Here is a 22,286-nt window from a genome sequence, read left to right on the forward strand (position 1 = left end):
AGGGCGAGTGTGCAGGGGGAGTGTGCAGGTGAGTGTACGGGAGGAGTGTGCAGGTGAGTGTGCAGGTGAGTGTAGAGGGGGGAGTGTGTAGGATGAGTGTACTGGGAGAGTGTGCAGGTGAGTGTATGGGAGGAGTGTGCAGGTGAGTGTAGAGGGGGAGTGTGTAGGAGGAGTGTACGGGAGAAGTGTGCAGGTGAGTATACAGGGGGAGTGTGTAGGAGGAGTGTACTGGGGGAGTGTGCAGGTGAGTGTACGGGAGGAGTGTGCAGGTGAGTATACAGGGGGATTGTGTAGGAGGAGTGTACTGGGGGAGTGTGCAGGTGAGTGTACGGGAGGAGTGTGCAGGTGAGTATACAGGGGGAGTGTGCAGGTGAGTGTGCAGGTGAGTATACAGGGTGAGTGTGCAGGTGAGTGTACGGGGGGAGTGTGCATTGGAGTGCACAGCAGAGTGTGCGTCTCTCTCACCTGGCCGGGTGAAGAGTGGGCTGCCCACGATGGCGTTGAGGGACTGCAGCCTCTGCTTCACCAGCCGATCAGTGGGCAGGCTCTGGAAGAAGTTCTTCAGCATGATGCTGGGGAGGGAGAGGAGAGAGAAGCCTCTTTAACACCCATCATGTTGCACAAGGACCTACTGAGGGTCCGCTTAAGTATCAGGACAAACAGACAGAGTGGCTCCAAAGTCACAAGCAAGAGGAGCCTTATGGGGCTCGTGTGTTTCCTGGTCCTCCCGACCTTGAGCTGAAACCAGCAGACCGAGAACAGTGGACCCTGAGCCCCCAGTGGAGAACAGGCTGCGTCACCACATTCATATTTAAACACAGGGGTCTCATCGCCACCCAAAATCAAATGTATGAAAATAAGGCTGAAGCATTTTAATTAAATTAGTAGGTAAAATAACAATGTTGAAAGTTGTTTTTGTATGTATTAATAATCTGCATACACTACCCCTGCTCTGTGTCCACCTGTTTGTGTTCAGTACCCCTGCTCTGTGTCCACCTGTCTGTGCTCAGTACCCCTGCTCTGTGTCCACCTGTTTGTGTTCAGTACCCCTGCTCTGTGTCCACCTGTCTGTGCTCAGTACCCCTGCTCTGTGTCCACCTGTCTGTGCTCAGTACCCCTGCTCTGTGTCCACCTGTCTGTGCTCAGTACCCCTGCTCTGTGTCCACCTGTCTGTGCTCAGTACTCCTGCTCTGTGTCCGCTGCTGCAGCTATCTAGTAGCTGTGTGCACGTTTGATCCTCACACGCCATCTCTCCTTCAGAAATCGGCTCTTGCTGTACTCAATCCAACAGCACAGATATGAGGCTGCTCGTGAGTCGAGTACATGAATTGTAAAGCTCAGAAATTATATAAATGTCTTCCTGGTGAGACATCAGATCGAGGGCGCACTCTTGAGGCGAACTGGATGCTGTGGGGTTTCTGTCTGACTGATCCCCTCGTTGCCTCACTTATGTGTTGCAGGGCTGGAGACAAGCTGGACAGCTGCCTCAGTGCCTCTTCAGGCTAGTGCTTGCTACCTCATGTCTTTCTGCTTTAACAAATCTGAAGGAGATCTGTTATTGCCCACAGGATGCCAATTAGCGGCCTGGAAGCTCGTTACAGACTCAGGTGTGCTGGTGCATCTTGCCCTGACACATTTCCATTCACATCTGCTGATCCTCAGCACTCGGCCTGGCTCTTTACAGCACTCTGCGTGAAACTGAGGGACTGAAGCTTTCTCAAGGGCCAGCAGGGGACACAGGTGCCCGCTTCAGAGGTCAGAGTAAATCTGGATTACTTCAACCCAGCAAATTTAGTCATTACAAAACTACCTAAAGCCACTGCAACCCCTAAGAATGAACTGAGTACTAAGCTTTATTTTAATTTATTTTAATACTATATTATAATAATATAAACAATCTTCTATCTGCAACATACTCATCCCATCTGAGGTTCAAACCTGACAGACACCTCTTAGCCACTGTCCAGGCCCAACACCCCAACATACAGTACACCGCTGACCAGCGTCCAGGCCCAACACCCAGACATACACCACTGACCAGCGTCCAGACCCAACACCCTGACATACACCGCTGACCAGCGTCCAGGCCCAACACCCAGACATACACCGCTGACCAGCGTCCAGGCCCAACACCCAGACATACAGCACTGACCAGCGTCCAGGCCCAACACCCAGACATACACCACTGACCAGCGTCCAGACCCAACACCCTGACATACAGCACTGACCAGCGTCCAGGCCCAACACCCAGACATACACCGCTGACCAGCGTCCAGGCCCAACAGCCAGACATACAGCACTGACCAGCGTCCAGGCCCAACACCCAGACATACACCGCTGACCAGCGTCCAGGCCCAACAGCCAGACATACACCACTGACCAGCGTCCAGGCCCAACACCCAGACATACACCGCTGACCAGCGTCCAGGCCCAACACCCAGACATACACCGCTGACCAGCGTCCAGGCCCAACACCCAGGATACACCGCTGACCAGCGTCCAGGCCCAACACCCAGACATACACCGCTGACCAGCGTCCAGGCCCAACACCCAGACATACACTGCTGACCAGCGTCCAGACCCAACACCCAGACATACAACACTGACCAGCGTCCAGGCCCAACACCCAGACATACACCACTGACCAGCGTCCAGACCCAACACCCAGACATACAACACTGACCAGTGTCCAGACCCAACACCCAGACATACACCTCTTAGCCACTCTCCAGGATCACATCACTCAGGGAAGGGGTGATCTCTGCGATGTTGCCGGCAGGAACTTCTGAAACTTTTTTAGGGCCCAACCAGCCGTCATCTTCATCAGATTTGATCGGATCATTTATGAAGAGTAAGACGAGTACAGACCATACAATTGATACAGAATTTCAGGATAAGTGCAGTGAAAGGATCAAAGCTTAATTTTGAACTTTAAAGAGTTCCATTGCATTTAACTTTGAAGCAAAGTTCACTCAATAGCAGGAAGTTTTGTTCTCATGCTTGGAAGCAGGGCAGGCCTGTTCCATGGACACGTTGCTCAGTGCCTAACAAATTAGTAAAGCCCGGAGTCACCTGACTTGCAGCTTGAACTACACAAGAAAACAGAATACAGACTGTGAATTCTCTCTGGTGCTCTTTTCAAAACTTCAATGAAGCGACACTCTGGCAGCGCAGAGGGTGCGGCAGGCTGTGTCAGAGCTCGTGCTGCAGCACCCTGATCCCTGGATGTGGGAGGACTGAGGCTGCATCCAAGAGCTGAGAGCAGCAGCTCATTAACAATGGGGACCACAGAACAGAGCGATTCCCACTGCTGTGATTACTGAGCCCTGTGTCACCAAGTCAGACAGAGAGGTCAGGTATAGAAAACTTTCTGCTTCAGATATCGCTCTGCCTAAGCTCTAACATAATGCCAGTTTATCAAAGATTGAAAAAATTAATACCAAGAAGCCACTCATTCACATACTGCATTCCTGTGCGGTCTGGTCTAGACGTGGAGCCAATCTGACTACAAGGAGAAATCCAACCTAATCTTTAACTTAAATCATCCCCTGCTTGTGATCGTCACATTACCATTTTACAGTTAAGATGTTAATATCTGATTTAAACTGATGACCAGAAGCCAGATCAAATTAAAAGCCCTGAGTCTCAATTTACACGGCTTTGCTGTCTCTGCCTTTCTGATGGACTGGGTAACACAGCCAAGGAGCACAGGGAGCCCTGAGTGTTCTGACCCCTGACCTCTGACCCCTGGAGATATTGAGACACTGATGTTCAACCAAGACAGCAGCTTGAGATCCCGGAGCCTGAGCTCGGGGAGGACAGCAGGTCTGGGAGAGTACAGTCTACTGCTAATAATCACATGCAGGGCACAGTAGGTACTCATAGTAGATACTCCAGATACTCTTCTCCTTTCTGCGGGACATGCAGGAAGCAAAGGGACTCCAGTGCTGGGGGATATGAGAGGAAGGTGATATTGCAGGTGAGGTACCGGGCTGCTCAGGTCCATGAGCTGAAGCATGTTGACTGAAAATAATCATCCCTGCAACTAACAAGAACGGGCTTTCTCACCTCAGCCCTGTTAGCAAAGATCCAGGCCAGGAAAAAGTCACAGAGTGACAGGAGAAGCTGAGAGACTACTAAGGAATTAAAACTCCACATTCCCTTGCTACAAACATTCAATTCCAGGAGTTTATACTGAAATGCACTTTTGGATAGAGGAGTAATTTCAAGAGACAAATCACATCTGTAACAACTCATTTTCAAGGCGGCTGTGGCTACTAGTGTCACTTTCAAGAACGGAAGAGCAAAGACATTGCATTGCCAGGTTCAGATGGAGATGAAGTATGAAATATCAAGAATCATAAATCAGAATTGTTCAGACTGTTCAAACAAAACATCCAACTGGAGGTGCTTCAGAAGAGATGCTGAACTCAAAACCCAAGTCCTGACTACTTTGTCATTAAATGTCTGATGGCAGTATTTGTGAAAGTCAGGGTGTTAACCCTGGTCTCCTGGCTAAACTTCACTCTAGACTTGTATAATCTGGACGCTGTACAGTTCCCACTTAATTCAGCTCTACAGTATATTTATAACAGTTCTATACTATTACTCTGCAGTAAGACTACTGGTGCAGAATTATCCCTGTGTGTCTCCCAGGTGGGGCTGCTGGTGCAGAATGGCTGCTGTGTGTCTCCCAGGTGGGGATGCTGGTACAGAATGGCCCCTGTGTGTCTTCCAGGAAGGGCTGCTGGTGCAGAATGGCCTCTGTGTGTCTCCCAGTGGGGCTTCTGGTGAATGAGGGATGAAGTGGGTTCTCTCCTGTATGTGAAGCACTTTTAATTCCTTAGTTAGATCTATTTAGATCTTCACATACTTTGTAAATGCAAGGAAAAATAAATATTAGTAGTAGCATTGTGTTCATTTAGGCTCCACGGTCAAAACATTGCATTTTCTTTCTTCTCTTTTCAGCAGGAATAAACCTATTACTTGTTCCTTTGCAGCCTACGCATGCTGACGCAGCTACCACCTGAACTACTTGTGTTCATTTAGATCACACCAGTGAAAATCATTTCCAGACCAACTATTTGATTGTGTACATTGAGAAAAACAGGCCTGTCCACTCTAAATAACAAGAACAGGAAAGTAAATCACCTGCTGTGTTAGGATCTGAGCAAGATCTGTCTCATTAACAGTGTATTCCTGCCTCAGTAATGACTGAACACCTGTGGGTGCAGTCTGCGTCAAGATTCAGGCTGGCTGGCAGATAACCATATGGGTTTGTTAACTGAGGCCAGAAACAGGACTGCAGGACTGACCATGGAAAAAAATGTTCCCAGTACATTCAGGAAGTGTATGAACAGGCTTAGAGCAACACTCCAGGCCAAAACAAGATCACAGTTCCTAATAAAGAGGCCAGTGCTGGATTCACGCAGTGGAGTCTTCAAAAATGGTTGCAGTATAGTTTTACTAAAACTCACTGTTGCTCACAGGACCCTGCAGCTGTGGAATTCCTTCCAAAAATAACAATGTTAGACAAGCCAGTTCTATTTATCGCTTCGTTTACCACTTTATTCACACGCAGTCACAGAGAGCCGAGCCCCAGCGTGAGTAACTGAGGGTTGACAGGGCCTGTGAAAGGCCTTGTTAACAGCACCCTCTCCTCAATGGGTGTTTAATCCCTCTCCCTGTCATTATCGTGCTGTGCGGCTGTTCCGGGAAACACACTAATTGTGAAACCTGTCAGAGAACAAGCTGTGACGCTTATTTCAGCTCTTCCTGGTTCCTTTACAAACACTACAAAAAAAGCCGTGATCACCTCCTGTTCCCCACAGCACTGCTGAGCTCTGGGGGTGTGGGGGTCAGAGAGGGGCCCCTCACTGAGCTCTGGGGGTTTGGGGGTGGAGAGGGGCCCCTCACTGAGCTCTGGGGGTGTGGGGGTCAGAAAAGGTCTACTGCTAATAATCACATGGATGGGCCCCTCACTGAGCTCTGGGGGTTTGGGGGGTGGAGAGGGGCCCCTCACTGAGCTCTGGGGGTGTGGGGGTCAGAGAGGGGCCCCTCACTGAGCTCTGGGGGTTTGGGGGTGGAGAGGGGCCCCTCACTGAGCCCTGGGGGTTTGGGGGTGGAGAGGGGACCCTCACTGAGCTCTGGGGGTGTGGGGGTCAGAGAGGGGCCCCTCACTGAGCTCTGGGGGTTTGGGGGTGGAGAGGGGACCCTCACTAAGCTCTGGGGGTGTGGGGGTCAGAAAGGGGAAAGGAGATCCTTTGCTTTTATCCAAAACAACTACTGTTTGCCACTGTGTGTGCAGCAGGGTATTATATTAGAACAATCTGGGTAAGATGCCTGACTCAAGGGAGCACAGCAGTTTAGAACCCAACAACTGCTCCTAAACACATCTGCCGTCGCTCAGTTCAAAATTAAATTACCATATTTACATTTCCTAGAAGAAAAAGAACGTAATTCAGTCTCAAGTAAGGTAATCATCTGTCACTCCCACTGCTACTAATGCACAAAACAGAACTCTGTCCTGAGTGACTGGGCTGTTCTGGGCAGTATATTTTGTAGGTAACAGAGACTAGAAGCCCAGATGTCAAACAGATGTTTCTGTCCAGCCCACTCTGGACAGAGACACGTTCTGTAAATGAGAAAGAGAGCTCAATCCCACCTCTGAGTGAAACTGCAGAACAGCACTGATCACAGTCTCTCAAGAATTCAGACAGCAGAATATGGAAATTTTAGATAGGACTGGGAACTACTGAATGGCCAGGGATTATAGATGGTCACAGAAATGATAACTAAAACTTCAGGAACAGCCCTGGAGGGTCTTGCAGTGCTCCCTGTGAGCTGGAACACATCCTGCAAGCTGCAGAGCTCTGACGGAAAGTCACAGGCATGATCAGGGGTCTCATCCAGGGCTACTGGGACGTCCTGGGAGGAAATGTCCTCCCCAGGTGCAGCAGAGAGCCCTGGCTGGACAGTGGAGAGAGAATCTGGGGGAAGACCAGGAAACCTACCCCCAGCACCCGTCTCCTGAAGCAGAAGCAGAGGGATAATGGGCAAGGTTTGCAGTCGTGCTGCTCACCTGAGAAGTGAGACGTCCAGGATTGTAGAGAGGTCCTTCAGGATGGTGGGGACGTACCGCAACGCGTAGCCCTGTCAGCGACACAGAAAGAGTCAGGAGCTGGCGACCTGCAGGGCTCTGAGCGCATCACAGCACATCACAGCACTGCAGCCCCAGCATCAGCCCTTTATTACCACAAGGTGCCACACAATTTGAGCTCTTGGGCCCAGTCTCTGCTCTTGAGGTGCAGCTGTTCTTTATCAGAGCAACTAAGATAAAGATTTACCAAGAAATTCTTATGAGGATTTAAAATAAAGTGTCTAGGGGATTAACTCTGAAGCTGGGGTTCAGTAAATTAAGGGGGTAAGTGAGGGTTGCTAAACCTGCATGTTTCACATTCACAGCTGCACCAGGAACATTCAGTTCAGTCTTGGTCATTGAGCCAAAGAAGAGGCGTTGTTGCACTGGCCTGATACTGTACGTGTGACAGTCACTGACACAGAGAACAAACAGCACCAACTGCAGGACACAGACATGAACTGACAAGCTTTATTCAGAGAAAAGCTACATCAAACACTCTTAGAAGATAAGGACTGAAAAATAAAATGATCTTTATGAGTATCTGGGACTGAAACCAGGAGGCACTTTGTTGCATCTACAGCAGAGGCTGTCAGAGGGAACCAATCTAACCACAATGCTGAGGATCCTTCACGATGGAGATGATGAGGTCATGTGGCAACAGAGAAGCAAAAACGAGCAAGAGGAGCCAAGCAGACTCCTATCGTCCATGGCCTTCTTATCTTCTTATGCTGAATAAGACGACTCAGAGGTATGAGTCTCCCCTGTGTCCCAGCAAGCCATGGGCTCACTGCAGTCTGGGTTTCTCATGTCCCAGCAGGCCAGTGGCTCTGGGGATTGGCTCACTGCAGTCTGGGTTTCTCATGTCCCAGCAGGCCAGTGGCTCTGGGGATGGGCTCACTGCAGTCTGGGTTTCTCATGTCCCAGCAGGCCAGTGGCTCTGGGGATGGGCTCACTGCAGTCTGGGTTTCTTCTGTCCCAGCAGGCCAGTGGCTCTGGGGATGGGCTCACTGCAGTCTGGGTTTCTCCTGTCCCAGCAGGCCAGTGGTTCTGGTGATGGGCTCATTGCAGTTTTTACAACATTTTGACATTTTCTATCTCGTTTATTATTTCTTTTCTCTTACAGTTGTTAGACTCCTTTGTCCATTTTCAATTTATTTTGTTCCTTGTGCATATAGACACTGTTTGGGCAAACAGCGCCTAGTTTTGCATCTGTCCCTTCCTGTGAGCTTTGTCACATTCTGATTGGAGGACTTAAGCTACATTACTCCTGTTATAGGTCCTCCTGTGTCTCTGGCACAGGATGAAGGCAACGGGACCAACAAGATCCTACCAGACTGAGGGGTATCGACCACTTTTCCTGGACCACTGTGTGATAATTAGCAGTAATAAAGAGTCTGGCTGGGACCAGTCCTCCCTTGTGCGTTGACAGTAGAAGTTGGTGCGAGGATACCCCCCAGAGTCCTGCTGGCGCTGTGGCGGGGCAGCTGCTACCCCTCAGAGTGAGCCCGCTGGTGAGTTCTCTGGCTGTGCAGCCGCCGGAGCAGACACGCTCCCCTTTTCAGCAGAGCTGTGCCCTGCTCACACCCAGTCACACTGCTGCTCCTTGTTCGGGCTCAATAATGAACTTTTTCTGCTCTTCTGTGGGTGACAGAGCTGTCTCCACAGCGACTGTCTGCAAGAATGTGCTGTTCCAGGCACTGACACTCCACAGACTGTGGAATTCAGCTCTGGAACCTGGGAGCAGCAGAGATGTCAGATTAAGGTGCCTACATTAAAGCACGGTGGATGCATTAACACTTGGCTTTCACAGTGCTGTCCTGATGCTGTGACATGTTTTATTAAACTGCAGTACAGTGGGTGCAGAAACTAAACCCAATGTAATTGCAGGATAACTCATAACTTCGATAGAGTATCGGGTTGGAAATGCCTGGTCATTTGCCTCTCGGAAGAGTACAACCTCCACCTCTGGGGCAAGACAGTCCCCGTCTGGGATTTCAGCTGTGGGATTTCACACAAACTGGGCTGATGAGGAACCCGACCTGCTTCAAGCTGAATTTCCTCCTGAGAGTCTGGAGATGACCATGGCCCCAGAGCTGTCATGGGCTTGGTGGCAGACAGGCAGCACTTCGAAATTGTCCTGGGATCATACTGTCCAAGCGTGACGCTGGTTACAAGACCAACCCCAGCCAGAGTGAGAAAAGCAAGTACAACTGTGCAAGACTCAGCTGAGACGTGTGAGCTGGTTAAAGACTCTCTATGCAGAGCTTTATCTCCCTTCGCTGCTGACCCCACCAAAGTCAACATTAATATTAATATTGACTTTATAAATCACGTCCAGACGGTCGTCCTCTTCAGGAGAGGAGTGTGAGCAGCCCTGCCAGGGGCACCGGCCTGCGCAGAAGTGTGACTGTATGGATCACACACAGCAGACGAGGCAGGGAAAGTAATGGTCTGAGTGGATAGACTGGGTACCTGTGCCAGAATGATGGAGTCCTCTCTTGGGGAGCTCATTAGGGTGCAGAGTGCCTGGAGGAACTGCTGGACCAGCTCTGAGAACTGCTGGGCGTCCTTTCCCTCGTAGAGCCTGACACACACAGACACATGGACAGTCAAGACAGCACTGGAGCGAGACACTCTGATCAGCATATCACTGCGGGGAGCACTAAGATATGTAAGACAGGTGCACTGAGAGGGAAAGCTAAAGAATATTTCATTTAAAGTCTCTGCATCTCTTATTGACAGGGATACTGTTTGAAAGGCTGATGAAGAAAGCTCTTTGCTGCCTGAAGCTGGATATTGGCCAAACCGCACCGAAGCCAAGCCTCTCCACACACTCGGGGCTCAGGCAGACCCACTCAGGACTCAGGACTCAGGAGGAGAGCAAACAAAACCATCCCTGGCTACACTGACAGACTGAAGGACATGAACCTCTTCCACATTGAAGAGAACTCTACGCCAAGTCTTCAAAATCCTCAAAGTCAACTCTGTGAAGGTCTTTAGAATGAAGACTGAAAAACACAGTGGAAGACACAAGTGGAAACTAAGGGGAATTGAACTTAAAAACTGAAAAAAGGAAACAGAAACCCTTCTTTATGAAAAAGGGTTGTTGATCCTCAGATCAATCAGCTTCTCACTTCCGAACAGGCCAGCTGGCTCCTCTCTCCTGTTATTGCTGTGGCAGAGCAACAGTGCAGACGCTGACCTGGTGCACTGAGCAATGTTATGGGTTTCACCTGACGGTTCCGTAGTTTCTAATGATGTATGCAGATGTGTTTTGAAAGCCTGCTGACACATGTTGTGCAAGAGGAGAAACAGAGGAGACAGGGTGTCTGTCTCACGGGCACAGTGCTGAGAGGAAGACACATGCACACCTGACTCTACTAGAGCTGCTGCAATGGTCCCAGTTAAACCAGGGATCTCAGGTCCTAGTCTGCCTGGGCTGATCCCCAATGACAGACGGAGCTGCCAGGGTACAGAAGTCTTGTCCTTAAGGACCTGAGCAGCAGTCCTGACTGTTTCCCTGTATATCAGCTCTTTCCCTTCCCTCCTCTCCTGCTGTAAACACTCTCTCTCTCTCTCCTCTCCTGCTGTAGACACTCTGTCTGTCTCCTCTCCTCTCCTGCTGTAGACACTCTGTCTGTCTCCTCTCCTGCTGTAGACACTCTGTCTCTCTCCTCTCCTGCTGTAAACACTCTCTTTCCTCTCCTGCTGTAGACGCTCTGTTTGTCTCCTCCTATCCTACCGTAAATAGTCTCTCTCCTCCTCTCCTGCTGTAAATACTCTCTCTCCTCCTCCTGTCCCGCTGTAAATACTGTCTCCTCCTTTCCTGCTGTAAATACTGTCTCTCCACCTCTCCCGCTGTAAATACTGTCTCTCTCCTCCTCTCCCGCTGTAAATACTCTCTCCTCTCCTGCTGTAAATACTGTCTCTCTCCTCCTCTCCTGCTGTAAATACTGTCTCTCTACTCCTGTCCCACTGTAAATACTGTCACTCTCCTCCTGTCCCGCTGTAAATACTGTCTCTCTCCTCCTGTCCCGCTGTAAATACTGTCTCTCTCCTCCTGTCCTGCTGTAAATACTGTCTCTCTCCTCCTCTACTGCAGTAAATACTGTCTCTCTCCTCCTGTCCCGCTGTAAATACTGTCTCTCTCCTCCTGTCCTGCTGTAAATACTGTCTCTCTCCTCCTCTACTGCTGTAAATACTGTCTCTCTCCTCCTGTCCCGCTGTAAATACTGTCTCTCTCCTCCTGTCCTGCCTTAACCCTCATTAGTGACCTGTGATCTCTGTCTAATGCTGCCAGGAGGCCAGCAGCTCCTCATTACCATCAGAATGCTAATCTGACTCTGGGGTGACATTACACTGTGCACTTCTGGGATTAGCAGCTGCTGAGACAGTGACCTCTGACTTAAATCTATTCCATGTTTTATTTCATTAGTGTCTCTAATTTGGGTTGGCTTCAGGGTGTAGCATTGCTTCATTGTGTCAGACTGGTTAAGTATTTACAGGACCCCACTTCTCTCTGAGGTTCCCCTCCACTCGCTCTAAGGGAAGGAGTACAACTGTAATACAAGCACAGCAGTATCTGGTATCTCAGCTTTAGAACTCATGCATGGTTTCATGGAAAAGGAACACTATTAACTCAAAGGTTTGGAAGGGGTTGATGGGAAAAGATCTGCTACTTTATTTTTCTTGAGGTGTGGTGTGCTCTCAGCCCTGTTTCATCTCATTTAAGATGTCCCAGGATTGGGACTGGCTGGCCACAGCCCTTAACAGAGAAACCTTCTGTTTGATGGTGATGGATGTTCTATACTGTACATAGTGTAGAATTTACTCCTAATTCATTCACTGGCAGGGTGACTGGGTTTCAGAACAGTGTTAATTAAGACAAGTCAGTCAGTTCACCTTGGCTGCCAATGGCTCTTGGACAGCAGAAGTCTCTGGTAGGTACCCAGCTCTCAGCCCAGAGGACCATAGGAAAACATCACATCTCAATGCCCTGTTATTGGTTGGCCAACAAGACCAGTATGGACCACTTTAAACTAGCCAGGGATTCTACAACAAAATTATGTCAAGTGAGACAATTGCAAGTGAGTAAGACTGAAGCAAGTAAAACGGACTTTTCAACCACAGGTGATGGGAAGATAGAGAGAGGGGAGGGGGGGACTGTGGCTTGTCAGTAGGACTGGAAGGCCAAGTGCACCAAACACCAGAGAAACACCTTGGTTTCCTTAGAGAATCTCCATCAGAATCCCAGACAGGAGGAAAGATACTCCGGGAACTGGCACTTCAGAGATGCTGTAGTATTAGTAAATAAGGACCAGTTATTAATAGACAGGGAAATTCAGATAATTTAAGACAGTTGAAACTGTACTGTAGAAGTTCCACCACAGAGAGGCAGGGACTCTATCAGAGATACACTTACTGGTGGTAAAGGGAACGAGAGCGCACAATAAATTTGAAGATGTATTCCAGGCTCTTGAAGGTAACCATTAGTCTTTCGTTAAGTTCTTCTCCTTCCCGCAGCTCCAGGTACCCTGTCAGCACCGTCATCAGCTTTCTGTAATGCAAGAACATCAGCTTCTTCAATTTCTGTAACTCACTGACCAAAACCATCAGCTCTGTCACTCATTGTCCAAAACCATCAGCTCCATCCCTCATTGACCAAAACCATCAGCTCCGTCACTCATTGACCAAAACCATCAGCCCTTTCACTAATTGTCCAAAACCATCAGCTCCGTCACTCATTGTCCAAAACCAACAGCTCCGTCACTAATTGACCAAAACCAACAGCTCCGTCACTAATTGACCAAAACCATCAGCCCTGTCACTAACTGTCCAAAACCATCAGCTCCGTCACTCATTGACCAAAACCATCAGCTCTGTCACTAATTCACCAAAACCTTCAGCTCTGTCACTCGTCATCCAAAACCATCACCTCCATCAATTATTGTCCAAAACCATTGATTGTCACTCATTATTAAATATGTTCAAGTAGATAGCTGTGTCAACATGCATAGGTTGCAAAGGAACAATTGACACCTGAGGAAGAGCCCAGTGTGTCTTTTCTTTTCATCATGGAATAAACATTTACCTGTTCCATTGTTAATACTATCAGGTATGTCACTTATTATCAAAATCCATCAGCTCTGTCTTTAAGGTAAAAAAAAATCACCTATATCATTGTTAAAAACCATCAACTTTGCCACCCACTGTCAAAAACCCTAATCTCTCTTCTACACCCTGTGCTCACCTGTAGGACAAAGTAGCACTGAAGTGCAAGCTAATGTAGGTCTCCAGGACAGTGTTGAAGTGCTGGAACTTCTGATCAGCTACAAGGTTAATGATGAAGACCTGCACAGAGAGAAATATTGGGATTAATACTGTAGGTCCGGCACTCTCTCAGCTGAAGAATACAGTGGAGGCGTTATGGATGCAGGAGAAATTCAAATGAAAGAAGGCGAGTTCGACCCATCTTGCTCCTGTGTCCACTAATATTTTACATCTTCTTAATGGGCTTGAACAGCAGAAAACATGGCGAATTATCTCACAAAGTACTGATTCTATATATCAAACACTGGATTTCATTTTCTTGTTCCTAAAGCTTTAGCCTTAGAAAGAGTTTTTCTCAGAGATAGTATCTGAATGTTGTAATGGCTCCTCTAAAATTATTAAATTAAAACTTAGGAACCACTGATATAGAAGCTTAATACTAATAATCTTATTAGAGTGTGTTGTATCACAGTTGCACTTTTCCTGCTGAGTGTGTAAATGCGTGTCTCGGTCTACTTTCTGTTCAACACTATCAATTAGTGCTACTGATACTGACAGGCTGCCTCTCCTTCATGTCACATAGGAAGTGTGTTTAGCACAGAGGGGAGGTGCCTAGCTTGTCCCTAGCTTGGGTTTTTATGCCTGCAAACAGAACAACGTTGTGGAGTTCTGCTCTTCGTAGTTAAATCCAGACGGCAACTCACCATGCCTGTTGTTATTATTGTGTACTGCCCACCTAAATCTAGAAGTTGTTCTTATCAGACAGTGTAGAGGTTTTTCCCTGAAGATTTCAGCTGTCATGTTGATCATGACAAAGGCTACTCAACTCATTTGATTTTATTCAGTGTGTAACACAATGGAGGTCAAAGGTCAGATTTAGCAATCTCTCGAGGACTGGGAATTCTGATCTCGTTTATTTGGGGTCTCACTCTCCCAGATGATTTCTGCCTTTAATCGTACCATCACTTTGAAAGGGTTTGATACTTACCTCTAAAAGATACTATTTAATCCCTCTTATGCTCACAGGGTTTCTGAATCAGTCTTTGTGCGATTATCACACTCTGTCAACCAAGGGATTAATAAGCAAACACCACTGCTATTTAGAAAATACTCTTGATGTTGTGACTCCAGAAAAACTCAAATGTGATCTTGAAAATTAACATCTTGGTTTAACAGCACCATCTGGCAAATGAGTAGGAATTGTCAGAAAGCTGAACATAAAATGGAGAGCTAAAAAAAATTGCAGATTCATGACATTCTGAAGCAAGTCTTTCTGGAGTACAATGAGGCTTTAATGTTAGCAAGACTTGATTATTTGTCTAATTGTACTGAAGAAAACAAGAACAAACTCAAGTCCCTTTCTCATCAATTGACAGATCAATTAACCCCCCAAAGAATCTTGTAATTCAAACTAGTGCCCAATCTTTGAAGTGCCAGGGATCCTTCAATTATTTTCCAAACAAATAGCTGAAATAAAGTTTTCAAATGGCAAGAAGTGATTTGGATTTGATTGAGCCCTTAATTAGTGTGGTTGACTCAGAAATGAATCTAGAGAATGTCTTCTCTTTGATTAACATGCAAGAACTGAACACAACAGGGAGCTGAAATCTGAAATCAGCTGCTTGCCCTCCAGTCCCAGCTAGATTTTGGAAAGAAGTGTGGAGGAACCTGTGCAATTCTTTACTAGAATGTATTTTAGACGTAACCAATGCCCTTTGTTACAATGGACCATGACATTTTAGTTCATCTTAATATTAGAGAAAGGGTTTTTCAATCAGTGACCTGGTTTGGATCACATTTAAACAACATCATGGACAAGAGCAGAGCAAAGACAAATGTGCTTAAAGTGTTACATTTTATTACATCTTTTCTTAGAAAAGAATGTGAAATAAGCAGGGGCCAGAAAGATTCTAATTTGACATTTGGCAAGTAAGCTGTTTCAAAAGCAACTGAAAAGACTAGATGGGCACACATATAGTTAATCACTTACTGAATATAGATGACTGTAATCAATTAACATCAATCCCAGGTAACCCAAAAGGTTAAAAACATTAACATCAATCAATATCACCTATTTACAGAAGCAGAAACTGCCCCTCTCCATGATGCATGCTGCCCTGACTCAGGAATAGGACAAGGCCCAGCTTCTCTTTCAGTCCACCTGGGCTACTGGTTTCCAAGCAATAAATCCAAAGTCTGGCTTTTCACTAATAGAAGATCAATGTCATCCCTCTGCAGGGAGACATTATTTGTTCAATTACTGTTGACATGGACACGGAATGACTGCAGTGTGGAAATGTCTTGCCAGGGGCGAATCTGGCTCTTCTCTCTCCTCTGAGCTCCTCAGCTGTGTTTCTGCTGTACCACCACACACTCATGCTCATCCCTGCCATTCTAGTCTTGACTGGAAAGATCTCACCAGTTTGACAATGATATTTTTGGTATGTATTATTATGATGCTCACAATTAAAAATAATTTTAACATCTAAAACTTTTTTCACTTACATTTACTTTTTTGAAGTTCTCTTTAATAAGCATGTGCCAAAAAATTTGTTTTGAGTTTCAGATTGGAGAGAAATATACACCAGTATACTGTATACACCAGTAATTTATTTGCTTTTCTACCATTTTGGAATAATAAACTATAATTTGGCATTCAAGCTCATGTTTGTCCAGAATTTCTATTTACAGAAGTCATACTGTACTGCTGATATGAGCAGATGGAGTCTGACTGAGAGGACAGCCTCATTCCTTGACCCTGGTCATAACTGACAAACTGCCAAACCCTGTTCAGGTGGTACAGGATGAAAAATGTAACCTCACAACAAGGTGCTCCTATCAATACATTGCTTGTTCAAAGGTATTGGAAGCAGCTAAAGTTTGTATGAAACAAATTAAGAAGTGGAATAAACATCTTTAACTTGATTCTGTATATGGACTGCATGCTTTTTTGTGTATTAAAGCTGTTTTCTTCAGACAGACTAAGAGAACCCCTACTCTATATCATTTGACCCTATTTAATAAATAATAATAAAACAGTATGAGCAGTACGATAAAACGTAAATAATAATACTAAAGTAACGTGTGAAGAGACACCGATGAGACTACAGGACCAGAGACAGAGACACTGCGCACAGACAGAGAGGAGACTACAGGACCAGAGACAGAGACACTGCGCTCAGACAGAGGTGAGACTACAGGACCAGAGACAGAGACACTGCGCTCAGACAGAGGTGAGACTACAGGACCAGAGACAGAGACACTGCGCACAGACAGAGATGAGACTACAGGACCAGAGACAGAGACACTGCGCACAGACAGAGATGAGACTACAGGACCAGAGACAGAGACACTGCGCTCAGACAGAGGTGAGACTACAGGACCAGAGACAGAGACACTGCGCTCAGACAGAGGTGAGACTACAGGACCAGAGACAGAGACACTGCGCTCAGACAGAGGTGAGACTACAGGACCAGAGACAGAGACACTGCGCTCAGATAGAGGTGAGACTACAGGACACAGTAACAGAGTCCTCCAGTGTTTCCAAATGGTCCAGCTGAGTCTCACAGAACAGAACCCCCCCAATGAAAGAGAAGAAACAAAATGGCCAGCATTCCTGTACAATGCTTATTTATTTTGTCTTCTGAGGATGAAAAATTTTGTCTATCTGTGTTTTAGCCATTCATTATTTTTGCTGTTGTTCGTGCAGCGTCCTGTGTATCTGACAGGCCAGTCCCAGCAGGACGCAGTAAATCTGCTCAGCCCCACGCGCTCCTGGAGACATTCAGCTGAACCGCTGGGAGAGACAGCCTCTCATGTGCCCGAGTCAGTGGGCCAGACAGCTGCTCCTGCACTCCGTCTCTCTGATTGTTAATGAGCATGTTTACTCACCAGCAGGTTTCTGCATTGACACTGCTGCGTGGCAGACCATCAATTACCAGGGCAGAAACACACCGCCGTCTGGCTGGGTCTGTGATGTATCTCTATTTATACACCTTCCTTCTTATCCCATGAATCAGAAGGGGGGGTTCATCGTTCTTACTGCTGGAGGAGCGTGTAACTCACCAGTGCTGCCTCTCTAGCCCAGACACTGCTGCTGGCACAGCACAGCCGGGCAAGAGCAGTGATGGGCTCCCCCAAAGGGAGGAAGGTACCCAGCCCTCGACGGGCGTCAGTGGGCTCGTGGACAGCAGGGGCAGTCACTCGTACCACCATGACAGTGATGCACTCGCCCTGCTCGGTCCGTCAGGCCCATACCTGTCGCCTTCTCTGCTCAGGACTGAAGAGGTTCAGCCCCTCCAGCCTGCCAGTGCAGGACTGTCCTGGGGCAAATCTGGTTCCTCTTCTCCGGATTGCTACCACAGCAGCAATATCTGTTCTGTATCATGAGAACCATAATTGCCCACAATATTCTGCAAGAGGCCTTACTAGTGCATTGTGCAATTGTAAAATAAAGCATAAAATCCCTGTTGCCTATGAAGTTATTTCCATGGAGATGATCCTTTAGTTTAGATATTATAACCAGACATCATGGTCGATAATTACTTGGTTCAGTTTTCTCACCCTTGTTATGGATGGGAACTACGTTAGCAATTTTCCAGTCTCTGGAGATTACCAGCACCATGTCAATGGCTACTGGGTAACGACTCTTGATTGAGAAAGCAAGAACCTGACCTGGATCTCCACTCATGTTTCCAGGTGGGAACTACTTTCCATTTCATCTTTGCAAGCTGAATGGGAATGAGAAGGCAAACCAGCCATCCAAGATTAAGACCCGAGCCCAGGTCTGATGTTGTCAAGGTGGGCACTGGACAGGGCAGAGCTCTCGAATCAGAACAAGCTCATCTCTGCTTGTCAAGGAGAGAAGGGATCACAGAGGAGACCGGCTGTCCTACCCTGGAGAGCCTGGGTGTCTCCTGATTCTCCCTCTAGCCAGGCTCTGGAGTTCACACTACTTGCTCAGTGGGTAGGAGCTGATCTCTTTGGGCTCTGGGCTCTATGCCCCCTGAGCCCATGTCTCTCCAGCCTCACGGCTGCACCCCCTGGCCTCCAGGCAGCCTGGTCTGACCTGGTCTTCAATTAGAGCCGAGAGAGTCGAGGGTCAGGACCACCCCTCACGGGGAGAAACTGAGGTCCAGGACCTTAGTGGGTATCTCAGATACTGCAGAAAGGATGAGCAGGAGTCAGATGTCACACCTGGAGCACTTGCATGGATGGCAAGAAATTTGTTCAAATAACTTTCACGTAAATTGAGTTTTCAAAGTGAGGAATTTATATAATTCATTGGAAAAAATTGAGTTGGTAAATTGAAATCTCTGGAGACTTCAGAATTAATCCTTTGCAAATGAAAACCCAAGACAGAATGAAATTGAGACAGAAGGGGGAGAGGAGAGGGAGAGAGGAACAGGGAGAGAGAGGAATGGGAAGGGAGAGAGAGGGGAACAGGGAGGGAGAGGAACAGGGAGAGAGAGAGGAACAGGGAGAGAGGGGAGAGAGACAGCCTGGCCATCTGACAGCAAGTAAAGCACTCAGACTACTAATGTTTGCACTGCTGAAATCAGGCTGATATATTTGCATAGAGGGAATGAGGGGGCTTCTGAGAACAGCATATCTGCAAGGCTTACGCAAAGGGACATAAGAGCTGCTGATAAAGCCTGTTTGAAATTGGGATCCCTGGTTTCAGCGTAATGAGCCTATCAATAGAACTGAAAATAACTGTGAGCTGATGAAGCAGGGAACTAATGCGTCTTGATCTTAAACAGATACATAATGCTGATGAGCAGGGAGCAAACACAAGCTGCGCCGGGATCATGGGACAGCCACTGTGGGCAAACACAGCTGAGCTAAGCGCCGGTCTGATTTCCCTCCTCCCTGTGCAGTAGGAGTCTGGGAAGATTCAGTCCAGGCAGACACTGGAGTCTTGGAGGACCTCAGTCCAGGGAGACACAAGAGTCTGGGAAGAGTCGGTTCATGGAGAGATGGGAATCTGGGAGGACTTTGGGCCAGCAGACACATAATCTATCTAATGGAAATGGTATTTCACACAGCTCCGAGCAGAAATGAAGATGGGCCTGTGTGCCTGCCGTCAGATGTGAGCTCAGTACTTACTCTGAGATACAGGTGTGTGTCTGGGTGGTTTCCCAGAGGCCCTGTGTCTCCCATGAGAGGGTTTCTGGAGTCACAGGAGAGACAGGTAGTGTAATCGCATCTGTCAGTGGGGACTCACCAGTGCGTCGAAGACCAGTTTGTCGTAGGTCTCAGTGTCCGCGTGCTCCATCATGATGGTGAAAAGCGCGTCCAGAGTGTCCTGCAGGAACTGCAAACATCACAGACACAGACAGGGGAAGAGATGAGGACAGACACTGAGGAACAGCACGCAGACAGAGACTGACAGTCCAGCCACACAGGCAGCTCAAATAAAGCCAGGGTAAGAAACACTTTCAAAAGGATCGATATGGGTATATGTGTGTATGTCTGTGTATGTGGCAGTGTGGGGGCAGTATGTGGCCTGTGGGGGGCGTAGTGCACTCTGGATGCGGCTTTGTGTTTCAGGTTGAGAGAAGGAGCTGGGTACAAGGGGTTGATGGGATATCCTTCAGACACCATGTCCCCAGGGTGAGAAGATTCTGCTCCTTAAACTCCAACCTTAGCTAAGTAAGAAGTGTCTGTACGGAGCAGCGACCCTCGCTCCTGGCGCTGGTGCCAACTTCTCAACTCTAAACAGCACCAATTTAGATAATAAGAGCATAGGAAAGGTTACAACCGAGAAAAGGCCATTCATCCTGTCCTGTCTGTTTGGTAGCTAGCAGGTGATTGAACCAGGATCTCTTCCAGCCATTTCTTGAAAGAAGCCAGGGTATCGACTTCAACGGCATGGCTGTGCAGTGTGTCAGGAGGTCTGTAGCTGAGTAATCCCTGTGGCTCTCCAGGGCCAGGAGTGAGTAACGTCTGTTCGGACAATCACACGCCGCAGTGCCACCAGTGGCCTGCGCAGGGAGATGCTCAGAGCTGCTGGGAGAAGGAGCACACCAGGCCTGGAACTGGGCCTGCTGTGCCCCAGTACAGTGGCCTGCGCAGGGAGATGCTCAGAGCTGCTGGGAGAAGGAGCACACCAGGCCTGGAACTGGACAGCGACAGCGCTGCTGCCCTGAGGACAGGGGCTGGAAGGTGGTGCCCTCCTCAGCCCTGTCTCTCCTGCCAGACAGAATCTACCCGCCTCGCAATCCAAGGGCATCTCTGCTGCTCCCGTATCTGGGCCCAGTAAATTAAAGGCGAGACATACTGAAGGAAATAAGTGGACTCTCTTGCTGCTGTTGATCGCCTGATCTCTGGAGCGAGCTGCACAGGCACAGGAGCCATTAATACAGCGGACTCAATAAATGTTTTATAAACCTCACTGATAACCCTGGGTTAATAACGCCTCTGTTTTCCAGCTCACTCTGTAGCAGAGCAATGTTCTCCTAAAATTTCCTATATGTAAAAAACATACAGTCCTCCAAGTGCCCACACTCGCACCCCCATCCATCACCTCTGTAAAACTGGCGATATTAATCCTATTAATCTGAGCAGCCCGGGCTGGGCAGCTGTGCCAGGTGAGGGAGGGCAGAGAAAGAGAAGTGCAGAGGAGTGGGCTTGCTCAGTTTCCCTCTGAGCGCTGAAGGCAGGCTTACAAAGCTCCGCTCATCAGTAGTTCTCATCGTGCAGAAGATCTGCAATGCAGAGTCTTCGCTGGGTGAGGCACTGATACTTCCAGTGTTGGCGAGTGAGTGTGTCAGTGCATTAGTGTGCCAGTGTATCAGTGTGTGTGCCAATGTGTCAGTGTGCCAGTGTGCCAGTGTGCCAGTGTGTCAGTGTGTCAGCGAATCAGTGTGTCAGTGTGTTAGTGTGTCAGTGTGTCAATGTGTCAGTGTGTCAGTGTATCAGTGTGTGTGCCAATGTGTCAGTGTGCCAGTGTGCCAGTGTGTCAGTGTGTCAGTGTGTCAGTGTGTGTGCCAGTGTGTCAGTGTGTCAGTGTATCAGTGTGTCAGTGTGTGTGTCGGTGTATCAGTGTGTGTGCCAGTGTGTCAGTGTGTCAGTGTGCCAGTGTGTCAGTGTGTCAGTGTGTGTGCCAGTGTGTCAGTGTATCAGTGTGTCAGTGTGCCAGTGTGTCAGTGTATCAGTGTGTGTGCCAGTGTGCCAGTGTGTCAGTGTGTCAGTGTGCCAGTGTGTCAGTGTGTCAGTGTATCAGTGTGCCAGTGTGTCAGTGTGTTAGTATGTCAGTGTGCCAGTGTGTCAGTGTGCCAGTGTGTCAGTGTGTCAGTGTATCAGTGTGCCAGTGTGTCAGTGTGTTAGTATGTCAGTGTGCCAGTGTGTCAGTGTGCCAGTGTGTCAGTGTGTCAGTGTATCAGTGTGCCAGTGTGTCAGTGTGTTAGTATGTCAGTGTGTCAGTGTGTCAGTGTATCAGTGTGCCAGTGTGTCAGTGTGTCAGTGTGTGTGTCAGTGTATCAGTGTGTGTGCCAGTGTGTCAGTGTGTGTGCCAGTGTGTCAGTGTGCCAGTGTGCCAGTGTGTCAGTGTATCAGTGTGTGTGCCAGTGTGTCAGTGTGTCAGTGTGTGTGTCAGTGTATCAGTGTGCCAGTGTATCAGTGTGTCAATGTGTCAGTGTGTCAGTGTGTCAGTGTATCAGTGTGTGTGCCAGTGTGTCAGTGTGTCAGTGTATCAGTGTGTCAGTGTGTGTGTCAGTGTATCAGTGTGTGTGCCAGTGTGTCAGTGTATCAGTGTGCCAGTGTGTCAGTGTGTCAGTGTGTGTGCCAGTGTGTCAGTGTATCAGTGTATCAGTGTGCCAGTGTGTCAGTGTGTCAGTGTGTGTGCCAGTGTGTCAGTGTATCAGTGTGCCAG

General features: G+C 48.0%; 1 protein-coding gene across 2 annotated transcripts in view; it reads right to left on the minus strand.

Annotated features, from left to right (window-relative positions):
- LOC148837226 (dedicator of cytokinesis protein 2-like) overlaps nt 1-22,286 on the minus strand; it is a 282,886-nt gene that overhangs the window by 211,205 nt on the left and 49,395 nt on the right. For both annotated transcript variants that reach the window (XM_088911625.1, XM_088911624.1), the window contains 6 exons: nt 19,638-19,727; nt 13,392-13,492; nt 12,564-12,698; nt 9,614-9,725; nt 7,082-7,152; nt 466-572 (listed from right to left, as the gene is read on the minus strand). In XM_088911625.1, the coding sequence (XP_088767751.1) occupies nt 466-572; nt 7,082-7,152; nt 9,614-9,725; nt 12,564-12,698; nt 13,392-13,492; nt 19,638-19,727 (616 nt within the window). The remainder of the gene's footprint in view (nt 1-465; nt 573-7,081; nt 7,153-9,613; nt 9,726-12,563; nt 12,699-13,391; nt 13,493-19,637; nt 19,728-22,286) is intronic.

This window comes from Atractosteus spatula, chromosome 3, assembly GCF_055471065.1.
Source record: "Atractosteus spatula isolate fAtrSpa1 chromosome 3, fAtrSpa1.hap1, whole genome shotgun sequence".
NCBI classification, from domain to species: domain Eukaryota; kingdom Metazoa; phylum Chordata; class Actinopteri; order Semionotiformes; family Lepisosteidae; genus Atractosteus; species Atractosteus spatula.